Raw genomic sequence first — 12,030 nt, 5'->3', positions numbered from 1 at the left:
AACATCCCCGTCGTACCCGACCCAAGGTCATCACGAGGGAGGTAAATCGTAGCATCCGAGCGAGTATGTGACGGACAAGGTGTAATATGGGGATAGGAATGTACAAAATAAATTCATATACTTGGAAGAGAAGAAGAAAATGTTAGGGTGCGTTTGGTTTGTACCATTTTCTGGAAAACGCGCGTTTTCTAGAAAACAGAAAATGACTTTTTGTCATTCTCTATTTTTCTAGAAAATGATAGCCAATTTTTTAGAAAACGCGCGCGGAAAACGCAAACCAAACACCGTTTTTCAGAAAATACACATTTTCCAAAAAATGAAAATGAAAAACGCGCGTATCAAATGCCCCCTTAATTTTTTATTTGCATCAGTTCTCACTCATATAAGGCTTGTTATATAAGGACGTACAAGATAATAAGTTTGTATAATTGTGAATATGATTAGTAAAAAACACCAACTTAAAACATTAGGAACATTCTGGCGCATGGTGCAATGTTGAACGAGTCAAAGTCAAATGCAGACCTCTTTATATAATATTTATTTGTTATTATATTATTATTTTTTAAACCATTTTATTAAATATCATCTGACGCATGGACTTACCTCATGCCATCTTTTTTTCGTCTTATAAATTTAAAAAATTAAATTTTATTTTATTTTTTGGATTTAAAGGGAAGAAAAAAATAAAAACATCTCCCTTTTCCTCTCGCACTTCTTTCAGCTAGCTGCCTTCCTCGTCTCTTCTCGTCGTCTTCCGGGCCACAGCATCGCCGAGCTCCTTCTCCTCAGTACGAAACCCTAGCTTTCCGATCTTTTCGGCGTCCGGCGATTCAATCCGATTCCCCCTGTCCCATCCCGGCTTGGATTCCTCCCACGCCGGAATGGGATCCGCCTTCTGATCCGCAGTCTCCCCTCCTCCTCGCGTTCAATCTCCGCCCCAGTGTATCCCATCCTCCGCTGGTTCTCCCAGATTGCGAATATGGCGATTCGTGTCACCATCTTGTTCTCCGTCTTCCTCGCCCAAATCCTTGCCACCGCCGCGGCGGGGGTCCGCTGCGGTGGAACTGCTTGGCTTTTCCACGACAGCGGGCGCCCCATCGCTCTCTTCGCACGGCCTCTTTCTGGGCCTGCCCCCCCTCCGCGGATTCTCGAACGCCGATGCGTCGCTCGTCAGGATTCGCCTCGGGATTTCTTATCCGAAGCAACTCAGGCTAAGGACTGGGGAACTTCTTTCGCTGCTGGCCTGTTCTCTGTGATCATGCCCGGATCCTGGTCAGCGAGTGGTAGTGCGATGAGCATCTCTTCGATGTCGGCGAGGGGATTCAAGCCGTCGTCTTTGATCCCTCTTTTCCAGACGTCCAGGTGGTTCCCGTGCAATGAGTTCCTTGCCGGATCGAGACGAGTCGACCCAGTGGATGAGCGAGGGACTGATTCTTCAGATCCTCCTTGGAAAGAAAAGAAAATAACTTCTTCTGGCAAACCGCCGGGAGACTCCAAGCACTGTTGTGGCTCCGGTCCCAGGGTGACTTTGATGAAAGAGTTGGAAGAAACATATGAAATGAGCTCCAGCGAGAAAAGGAGCTGGATCTCGCGATTCCTGAGTTCTTGTTCAGATGATGCCAAGACATTGTTTGCGGCAGTGTCTGTTCCGCTGTTATATGGATCATTCTTGGCAGAGACAAAATTTATCCCTTCCAAGTCGATGCTTCCAACATTTGAAATTGGAGATCGAATTTTGGCTGAGAAGGTAGCTCTTAATTATTTTCTTCTCCTGGTGGATTATAATGACTTTTTAACCCTTTTTTTTTTTGGTTATCACATTATAGCAGCTGTTAGACAAAAATTGTTATGCACTACTAATTCTACATTCATCTGTTAGCGTATTTGTGCTGATAATATTGTTTGCTATGGCTGATCTAATGTGTCCTTTGTAGAACCTTTTAATTACTATACTGGTGCAAAGTAATTGTTGATTTATAACACAATATAGTGTCACAAAGACTAGCAAATCAAATGTTAAATAATTACTCTTTCAAATTTACTTGCTGCTGGTTAGTATTTAGCATTGACTGAATTATATTGATTGGTTATCAGCTTCTGTTTTACTAACATTTATTGTGCTTGCTAAAATTTCAGGTCTCGTATCTGTTTAGTGAACCTGAAGTCACAGATATCGTCGTCTTCAGAGCTCCTGCTATCCTTAAGGTATTTTTGGTTTTTCTTTTTCATCCTAGTCATTTATTTGATGAAATAGCTGGGAACCAAAATTTGGTTTTGTAAATGTTATCATTGATTCAGAAAAAATCCTTTTGTGCAGGAATATGGGTTTGCATCAAATGATGCCTTTATTAAAAGAGTTGTGGCCGTAGCTGAGGATGTTGTTGAAGTAAGCTTGTTTTATATTCATGTTCTTGCTATGCTACTGTATATTTTGTGACTGGATTGCAAATATTTATAGTCTTTTTCCAAATAATTGTTAAATCATATGTATTCCTTTATTTTTATCAGGTTCACGGTGGCAAATTGTTGGTGAATGGGGTGATCCAGGATGAGGAATTTATTCTTGAGCCACTTGACTATGAAATGAAGCCAGTGGTATGTATCTCACTCCTTTTCAAATATTTAAACATGAATTGACTTTCATTTTCTTGTGCTGCTGATATTAAATATGTTTACTTTGTTTTAGTAAGAAAGAGAATGCTAGTTTCTCTTTTACTTACTGAACACATTAAAATTTTGAGCTAAGTATGTAAAGTTAGAACCTAAGAATGTTATTGTTTCCCGAAAAGAAAGAAAACCTATAAATGTTGTCTGGAATCTAGAGATTTTAGACGAACTAATTACTGCTAAAGTTCTGGGAAACCTTCAATTTTGTATTATTTAAAGTGTGAGCAATTTTCTCTTGCTCCATAGTTTCCTCTCAACAAACTTAGTTGAAATTTGTGCTATATTGGTTAACTTCTGAAACTTATCTTTGATTTGCTTACTGATTTTGGATTCTCATATGCAGTTTGTGCCTAAAGGTTGCGTCTTTGTGCTAGGGGATAATCGTAACCACAGCTTTGACTCTCATAACTGGTGAATCCTGAATTAGCAGGATAGCTCCTTAGTGCTTGCTTTTCTAAGTAAATGTAATGTTTTAGAAAAAATTTTGAAGATGGAAGACTTACAACCATCATGTTGTTGTTTCAGGGGGCCTCTTCCTGTAAAGAACATTCTTGGAAGGTCAGTGCTCCGCTACTGGCCTCCATCAAGAATTTCCGACACTATCTATGAACCGAGTGTGATGACAAATACGATGGGGGTTTCTTGATGCGCTTTTCTTTCACAAGAACCACATAGTAACTGAAGAGGTGGCTTTTTGCAGTACTTGCCTTTCTTTATTTTTTTTATCTGTTTCCATTTTACCGATTCTGCACAATGCCATCAATAGACTTGATATCTAAGCCATCTGTCAAATTGTATTATGCCTGATCATGTTTTGGCACATTGCTCTGATTAATTAGTACTAAACAAAGATTGACATTTCATAATATTGAACCTTTTGCTTTGCAGGACTCATAATGGTTCCCTGGCATCTAATTCATCAACATTAAGACTAGCGGCTATTTATTCCGTCTCTAGCACTTTCAATTTGAGGAAATCAGATGAAGATTTCAGTCCACTGATGAATAGTGTAAACATCGCTACTTAGTTGCAGGATTTAGTCATGGTCATTCATAATAAATATAGGGTGATTCTGCGCGAAGACCCTTTGCAATAATTTCCTTGCCATAACATGGAGAGGATTTGTATGCGAGATGCAATTGTTTTAACTGTCGCAATTGAATTTTATTTCAGTGGATGATTATTTGTGATTCGTGAGTACTCACTGATCATTACACTATGAACTCGAACATATTGTTAGACAGTAAAGAACTTAAAACGTTTAAGAAGCTAGTGATAAGAACGTATGTAGATTGGCAGCAAAGTGTTATGCTAACTTAGAAAAAGTGCATACACAAAGTGGCAACAGATGATTCATTCGCCCTATCGTCTTTGTTAGTCCGTCCCCGGGTTAATACGGAAAAAGTAAATTATGATATTATTGGTCCTGTGTGATCGGCAAGAGGGAAAGTGAATTATCCTGAAAAGACAACAATAATCTTTCCGAAACTTTCGACTTTGATTAACACAAACACTTTAATAAAATAGACTAAAATGCATAAAAAAGTATGAGACAAAAGAAAGGATTTACTTAGTTTACAATTGAGGAGGTTGCTAATTCAAGACAAATGTGGCTCAACTAGAAAACTCCTTTTTCAACACAAATCGGAGGCGAAGAAGCCTCGTACAGGATGTTTACAGCGCAGAACAATGAAAACAGAAAGAGAACTTTGAGTATAGAAAGTGTTGTATAAATGAAGAAGATCAGGGCTCTATTTATAATCCACTGGTTGAAATTGATATTTACTCACGTGGCACGATCCGGGCGTTCGGATCCTATCCGGGGGCCCACAGCGTGACAAACTCTATCTCCACGCAATGACAAGAAGATAGACTTTTTCATCTACGGACGCTTGGACCATGTCCTAGCGCCCGAACTGGTGCTGACGTGAATCCAAAAGTTGATGTGCAGCGACAAGGTGCCCTTCGGGCATCCTGATGGTCTGGGCACCCGGACAAACTTGACCAAGTGCCTGGATGGTCCAAGCGCCCGGACCAGTCAGCTTTATGCTAACCGTTCGACGCCTTCTTTGGTCGCTGGCTTCAACTTCAGTCGCTTAGGTGTCACGCCCCGGGGGAGTCCCTGCCAGAAGAAATTTCGGAAGCATCTCCCTTGTACGGGTGACAATCTGAAACTTCCTACAACATACTCACACTCGGCCAACACATCCGGAACAATATATATATGATAACATACCACGCAATTTAATAGTAAACTAAACTAATGCAACGATAAGGAAAACCATCTCAAAAATCCTACTCAACTACACCCATAAAGCTCAAAACTTATATCCTACTCAACTATACCCATAAAACACAAATCACAACGACGCACATAAAATCAACTCACCTCTTCTGTCGTCCAGGCAGGCATGTAGCAGAACATATCCAAATAAATATAAAAAGAAAATTCATCGACAAATAAAAGACTATATAGTAATCCATAGAACAAACTAGTACAAATCTAAAACGTAGTTTATATAGCATCATAAGAAAAACCAAATGACGAAATAAATATCCTTAAATATCCTCGCTATCTGCTGGGGGACTAGTGATTGGAACTTTCCGGACAGTCTCAACCTGAAAATAGTAATAACAACGGGGTGAGTCAACTCCTCAGCGGGTAACTACTGACATGCATAGTAAGAAATAACCAATAGCAATAATTATGCGTACAGTCTCCTGATATAGGAATGATAAATGCAAACTGAAAGGAATAGGGAGTATCTGAACTAACCAGGACCTGGTGTATGGATAATAAACTAAGAGGTATAGAAATCCTGTATGCATGTCAAACATATGCATCCACCAAATATGCAGCATATAAGTGCAGCAAACACAAGCAATAAATGCATCAATGCGTATGATGTCAATGACATGTCCTGGTCACCCCTACTGCCAGTCTGCCGTCTCACAAACGATGGTGAAACCGAGTGGGTAGAGTTGTGACAACCGTGCACTCTGAAATCACTGCTCCTGAGTGACCGAGTGGACGAGATGCTGTCGAAGTACACCTATCCTCCTTACCCCAAATCATAAGTGGGGGAGCTCAATGCTCTCATCTCCTTGAACAAGTCCAAAGAGGGATCCCTGTCCTGCTACTACGCTGCGTCACACTACCCATGAGTGGACCAACAGAGCCCTTGACAGAGCAACCTGCTGCAACACACCCTGCCTGATAAAAACCACTAACCCATGAGTGATTGTGTGTGCAGATCCATGTTACTAGCGATGCCCTCAACAATAATGGAGTTGACTATCGCACAGCATGCAATCATGCGAGATGGTGCATGACACTAAATATGGAAATATCCTAAACCTATCCATCTCTACATAATGTGTACCATAGGACAAATGGACCAAATCAATGGTCTAGGTACAGAGGTCAGATAAGGTATAAAAATCTAGGTCCTTAACATAATAAGGCATGGTTATGTCACTACCCCTATTAGCATATAAAATCAGGTGGGTACTAACATGGAATGCATAACAAGTAAGCAAAACAAGCATGTAACAGGTATCTGGTAGTGGCAAACGATGCAGATAAAAAACATAATTATTACTGCTTGTTAAAAACTACTATGCATATCAAATGACATATCTAAAAAGATAAGTCAAAGTACCCACCTTCAATAGAAAGGTCCAATCCAATCTAAATCCGACGTCGAGATGCTTGTCTCGCGTCAAAGTCCTGTGCCACCAATATATATACATTTTTATTTAACTACAACTCAAATGAATAACTAAATAAAAATCCTTAAAAACAATTTAGGGAAAACCCCTAAACCCTAAACCTCAACCTACCTAAATTAAATCCAACGGTTAATTAGGGTTAGTTACATAATCCCCAATCAACCCATTAGATTAATAATCCAACCTAAATCAATCTAGTCATTATCCCTAACTAATCATAATCCAATTACACTAACCATCTAAATAATCCAAATTCTCTATGATCTACAACTAAGATTAATTACCTACTCCTTACCTAAATTCTCAGCTGCTGTTATACTGCTGGATGGGGTTGCTGCGGGAACCAAGAGCACCTACAGCAAATCCTACTTCACGATCACAATTCCAGCACCATAGAAACGTAACCTCTCTGTTGGATTCCAGTATACTGTTAGGATCAAGATTGGAATCAACTGGACCAAGTAGAGATCAAGCAGTGGAGATTACAGATCAAATAAACAACCCAACTCACCTTGCTGTTACATTACCTGAACACCTTTACTCTAAAGAGGAGACCAAGCTTGGCGCTAGGGCACGACACAATAGATCCAAGCCGGCGATGAAGAGGAAGGGTCAAGGCTAGGGCTAGGATTTCCCTTCTTGATCAGAGATCTGCTCACATGAAACAGTGATCCAAAGGGGTAAAGCACCGACGATGAGTGGTGGCAGTCGGGTGAGGATGGTCGGCGATCGAGTAGCCCCCCGATTGTAGGCACCGAAACCAGATGCGAGGCTGGCGGTGTCGATTCTAGGCTGGCGACCATCGGTCATGGTTCCGCAGCGATCGGCAGTGGTGTTAGGGCACAACGGATGGGACTCAATCGCTTCAGCAAGGGTCGGCACAACCCTCGCAGCAGTGGCGGTGGATTCAAGTTGGCACCGTGTGTCGCTCCAAATGTGAGGAGATTGGAAGAGGAGAGAGCAGCGTCGGCTATGGGAGAGGAGTGCCCGGTGATCGTCGGCGTCGAGTCGTCCGCGCGAGAGGTAGAGGAGAGGCTTCGGCGCTGCTCGGCATCGGGAGAAGGAGAGGAAGAGGAAGGGGTTCGGGCGAGGGGAGAAATAGGTCGTGTGCGGTGCCGGTTAGGAGCGATTAGGGCACGACACAGGTTGGGGGGGGGGGGAGAAGAAAAAGAAAAGAAAAAGGAAAAGAAAAATAACTTTTCGTCACTTAAATAGGGTACCTTAAACAAGCTTTCCCGCGGCCAAATTTTTATCCCCGTAATTGAAGCCATACGATCTCTTAAAAATTCCAGAAAAATTTCTAAAAATTTCGGAAAATTACCTTATGGTTATTCACCATTTTTCGATATTTTACATTCTCCCCTACTAATAAAATTTGGTCCCCAAATTTTTGTTATCTACCATCAGCAAGTACTGACAACATATAAAGAATATAAATGTTGAACGATAAATTAACCCACATACCTCAAGTGAAAAGGTGAGGGGTATCGAGCTCGGATCGTATCTTCGAGCTCCCAGGTGGCCTCCTCGTCTGAATGATGCTGCCATCCGACTTTAACCAGTCGGATAGTCTTGTTCCGCAGCCGACGCTCTTTTGGTCCAGAATCCGTATCGGAATCTCCTTGTAGGTAGCGTCAGGCTGAAGGGGAACTGGTATATCAGATAGCACATGTGTTGGGTCGACTACGTACCTCCTCAGCATAGACATGTGGAATACGTCGTGAACACCTGCCAGGGACGGTGGTAGTGCTAGACGATAAGCTACCGCTCCAATCCTCTCCAAGATCTGGAAAGGTCGAATGTAGCGCGGAGCTAGCTTACCTCTGAGGCCAAATCTCTTCACCCCTTTTGTGGGTGAGACTCGCAGAAATACATGGTCACCTGTAGAGAACTCCAGGGATCTCCGTCTCCGATCAGTATAACTCTTCTGGCGGTTCTGCGCCTCTGACATCCTCCATCTAATAGTACGGACAAACTCTGCCTCCTGTTGAGCTCTATGAGACCATAGCAATTGGCCCTCCCCAATCTCATCCTAGAGGGTGAGTGTCTGACAAGGCATACCATACAACGCTTCAAATGGTGTCATCTAGATAGTCGAATGAAAGCTGTTGTTGTAGGTGAACTCTACCAATGGCAAATGATCCTCCCAACTGCCTTCGAAATCCAATACACAAGATCTCAGCAAGTTCTCTAGAGTCTGAATGGTCCGCTCTGACTGTTCATCTGTCTGCGGATGGAAAACTGTACTGAAACGGAGCTGAGTGCCCAAGGCCTGCTGCAGACTCTGCCAGAACCGGGACGTGAACCGTGGGTCTCTATCCGAAATAATACTCAAAGGAACTCCATGTAATCTGATGATCTCTCGGCAATACAGATCTGTCAATCGATCTAGGAATCAATCTTCCAGATCACTAAGAAGTGCGCGGATTTGGTTAATCGATCAACGATTACCCAAATCGCGTCATGACCTCGTCGTGTCCTAGGCAAACCCACCACAAAATCCATGGTAATGTGTTCCCATTTCCACTCAGGAATAGGAATCCGCTGAAGTAATCCGGCAGGTCTCTGGTGCTCAACCTTCACTTGCTGACAGACAAGACATCTAGCTACGAATTCCACGATGTCTTTCTTCATACCATTCCACCAGTAGGAATGCCTCAAATCTCGATACATGCGGGTCCCACCTGGGTGGATAGCAAATCGCTCCTGAAGTAACTCCTCCCTGACCGGGTGAGATGGAGGTACGCATAATCGACCTCGGAAATATATAATACCCGCATCATCTCGGGTGAACTCTGTCTGATGATCGGAAGCTATCTAGCTGCCAATGAACTGAAAATGCTGATCACCGGCCTGGGCCTCTCGGATCCTAGTCCTGATCGACGACTGAGCAACCATGGTAACCATAATACCCTGCTCTGTTTGTCTCTACTCCTGAAGGCCCAACTCAGAGAAGCCCTGAATCAAATCCGTGACTGAAGCTTGGTGGCAAGCCAAAGTCCCTCTGGACTTCCTGCTGAGTGCATCAGCAACCACATTAGCTTTCCCTGGGTGATAGCTAATGGTATAGTTATAATCCTTCAGGAACTCCATCCATCTCCTCTGTCAGAGATTGAGTTCCTTCTAGGTGAAAATATATTTGAGACTCTTATGATCCATAAGAATCTCAAAGGTAACGTCATACAGATGATGCAGCCAAATCTTCAAAGCATGTACTAGGTAGTTCCAAATCATGTTCCTTCAACTGACGAGAAGCATAGGACACTACCCTGCCATGTTGCATTAGGACAGCGCCCAAATCCTGAAGAGATACGTCAGTGTAGAGCACAAATCCGTCCTCTCTGGAGGGTAAAACCAAAACCGGAGCCGACATTAATCTCGGCTTCAGCTCCTGGAAGCTGGTCTCGCAATCTTCTGTCCAAGTGAATTTCACGCATTTCCTGGTCAGGCGTGTCAGCGGCATAGCAAGCCGGGAGAAACCCTCAACGAACCATCTTTAATATCCAGCTAGTCCCAGAAATCTGCGGATCTCCTGTACTGATTTCGGCTGCTCCCAACTGGTGACAACCTCGATCTTCTGAGGGTCTACTTAAATACCTCGGCTAGAAACCACGTGACCCAGAAAACTGACTGAAGGTAGCCAGAAGGCACACTTGCTGAACTTCGCATATAGCTGATGTCATCGAAGAGTCTCCAAGACTGTGCGAAGATGTTGTGCATGTTCCTCCTCGGAACGCGAGTAGACCAATATGCCATCGATGAAAATGATAACAAACTGATCAAGATACTCCAGGAAGACGTGGTTCATCAAATCCATAAATACCGCTGGAGTATTGGTAAGCCCAAATTAGGGATGGCAATGGGTCGGGTTCGGGTCGGATTCTATATCCTCCGTCCCCATACCTATCGGATATAGGATCTTCGATGGGTATACCCATACCCATTAAATGATCGGATATTTTCTATAGTTATAATTCTTCTTCTTTCTATCCAACTATTATCATTCAACAAAAATATATTAAAATTAACAACCTATTAATATATATATATATATATATATATATATATATATATATATAAAATTAAAAAAATAGATTAAACATCTATATAATCTCCTCCTAATATCAATAAAAATAGTAAGTTGATTTTGGAAAAAGAAATTTTTCTTTAATATATGTATATATATTATTTAATCGGGTATTCGGGCCGGGTATCGGGTATTGATAGTCCCTCCATACCCTCCTCCATGCGGGTCGGATGTCGGATCCTCCATCGGATTCGGGTGAAATTGTCATCCCTAGCCCAAATGACATTACTAAAAATTCATAATGATCATATCTGGTACAGAATACTATCCTCTGAATATCAGATTCTTTGACTCTCAGCTGATGATATCCGGACTGCAGATCAATTTTAGAATACACTGATGTACCTCTGAGCTGATCAAATAAATCCTTGAACCGAGGTAAGGGTACTCATTTCTGACGGTCACTGCATTCAGTTGTCTATAATCTATGCACAACCTCAGAGTACCATTATTTTTCTTGACAAATAATATCGGAGAACCCCATGGAGAAGCACTAGGGTGTATAAATCCCCTGTCTAAAAGCTCATGGAGTTGAACCTTCAGTTTGTTCAACTCTTTTGGTGTCATACGATAAGGAGCTTTCGATGTCGGCGTGGTTCCCGGAATCAACTCAATAGCAAACTCCACTTGCCTTCTGGGAGGCAAACCTGGTAGCTCCTCTGGAAATACATCCGAATACTCTCGGACTACTGGAATGTCGGAGAGTTGAGAACTACTGTCATCTTTAGTATGAATCAAAGATAACAGAAAACCCTGACAACCATGTGACGGCAGCTTCTGATCCTGTATCGCTGAAATAGTCAATATGTCGTCGTTTCTGATGCCAGTGAAATCCCACGAGGGTTGGCTCGGAGGCCGAAATGTGACCACCCTCGTCTGGCAATCAACAGTAGCATGATATGCTGACAAACAATGCATGCCAAAAATAATATCAAAGTCGACCATTTCCAGTATTAAAAGATGTACTGTAAGTATCATGTTGTCAAAGTCTAACAGGCAACCTCTGACCTCCTGGGTGCGTCCAAAGTATCATCGGACGGTAGAGAAACGATCAGTCACTGCGGTCTAAAAGTGGGTAATCTACCAAGCTCCCTCATAAAGGTACGAGATATAAAAGAATACAAGCTACCAGTATCTATCAGCATATCAGCAGATAAGACATAAATGGAAATCATACCGCGGAAAATGGATCTGTCGTCCCGCTGCACATCCTCTCTGGTAACCGTGTGTATCCGTCCAGTCTCTGGCGGAGGTGGAGGTGGTAGCGCTGCCAGCGACGGTTGCATCTGAGCAGGAGCCGACCACTGAGGCGGTGCTAGATATGAGGCCAGAGGTGGAAGAGAGGACTGCGACTGATACTGTACTGGTAGCTGGGACTGCGTCTGGTACTGAACCAGCAGCTCGAGCTGTAGATACTGGACTAGGGGTTGAGGCTGCAACTGATACTGGGGTCCCATGACAGAACTCTGTGGTACCATAAGGGCACTGGGGTGCTCTTATCTATATATGCCATAAGCAGCAGCTGCAGGGGAAGCTGTCCTTTA

General features: G+C 42.7%; 1 protein-coding gene across 2 annotated transcripts; it reads left to right on the top strand.

Moving 5' to 3' along the window:
* Positions 1 to 681: 681 nt before the first annotated feature.
* Positions 682 to 3,859, top strand: LOC122009564 (thylakoidal processing peptidase 1, chloroplastic-like). 2 transcript variants are annotated; one of them, XM_042565770.1, is made up of 7 exons: positions 682 to 1,747; positions 2,137 to 2,205; positions 2,318 to 2,386; positions 2,509 to 2,595; positions 3,011 to 3,078; positions 3,193 to 3,353; positions 3,556 to 3,859. In XM_042565770.1, the coding sequence occupies exons 1-6, from the start codon at positions 980 to 982 to the stop codon at positions 3,311 to 3,313; spliced, it is 1,182 nt and encodes a 393-aa protein (XP_042421704.1). In that variant the 5' UTR covers positions 682 to 979; the 3' UTR covers positions 3,314 to 3,353; positions 3,556 to 3,859. The 2 variants fall into 2 exon arrangements, with proteins under 2 accessions (XP_042421704.1, XP_042421705.1); XM_042565771.1 differs by lacking the exon at positions 3,556 to 3,859 and having other exon boundaries at positions 3,011 to 3,125; positions 3,193 to 3,244.
* Positions 3,860 to 12,030: the final 8,171 nt, after the last annotated feature.

Source organism: Zingiber officinale, chromosome 8A (genome assembly GCF_018446385.1).
Source record: "Zingiber officinale cultivar Zhangliang chromosome 8A, Zo_v1.1, whole genome shotgun sequence".
Taxonomy (NCBI): Eukaryota; Viridiplantae; Streptophyta; class Magnoliopsida; order Zingiberales; family Zingiberaceae; genus Zingiber; species Zingiber officinale.
The sequence above is the reverse complement of the archived record's forward strand: the minus strand, read 5'-3'. Positions and strand labels throughout refer to the sequence as shown.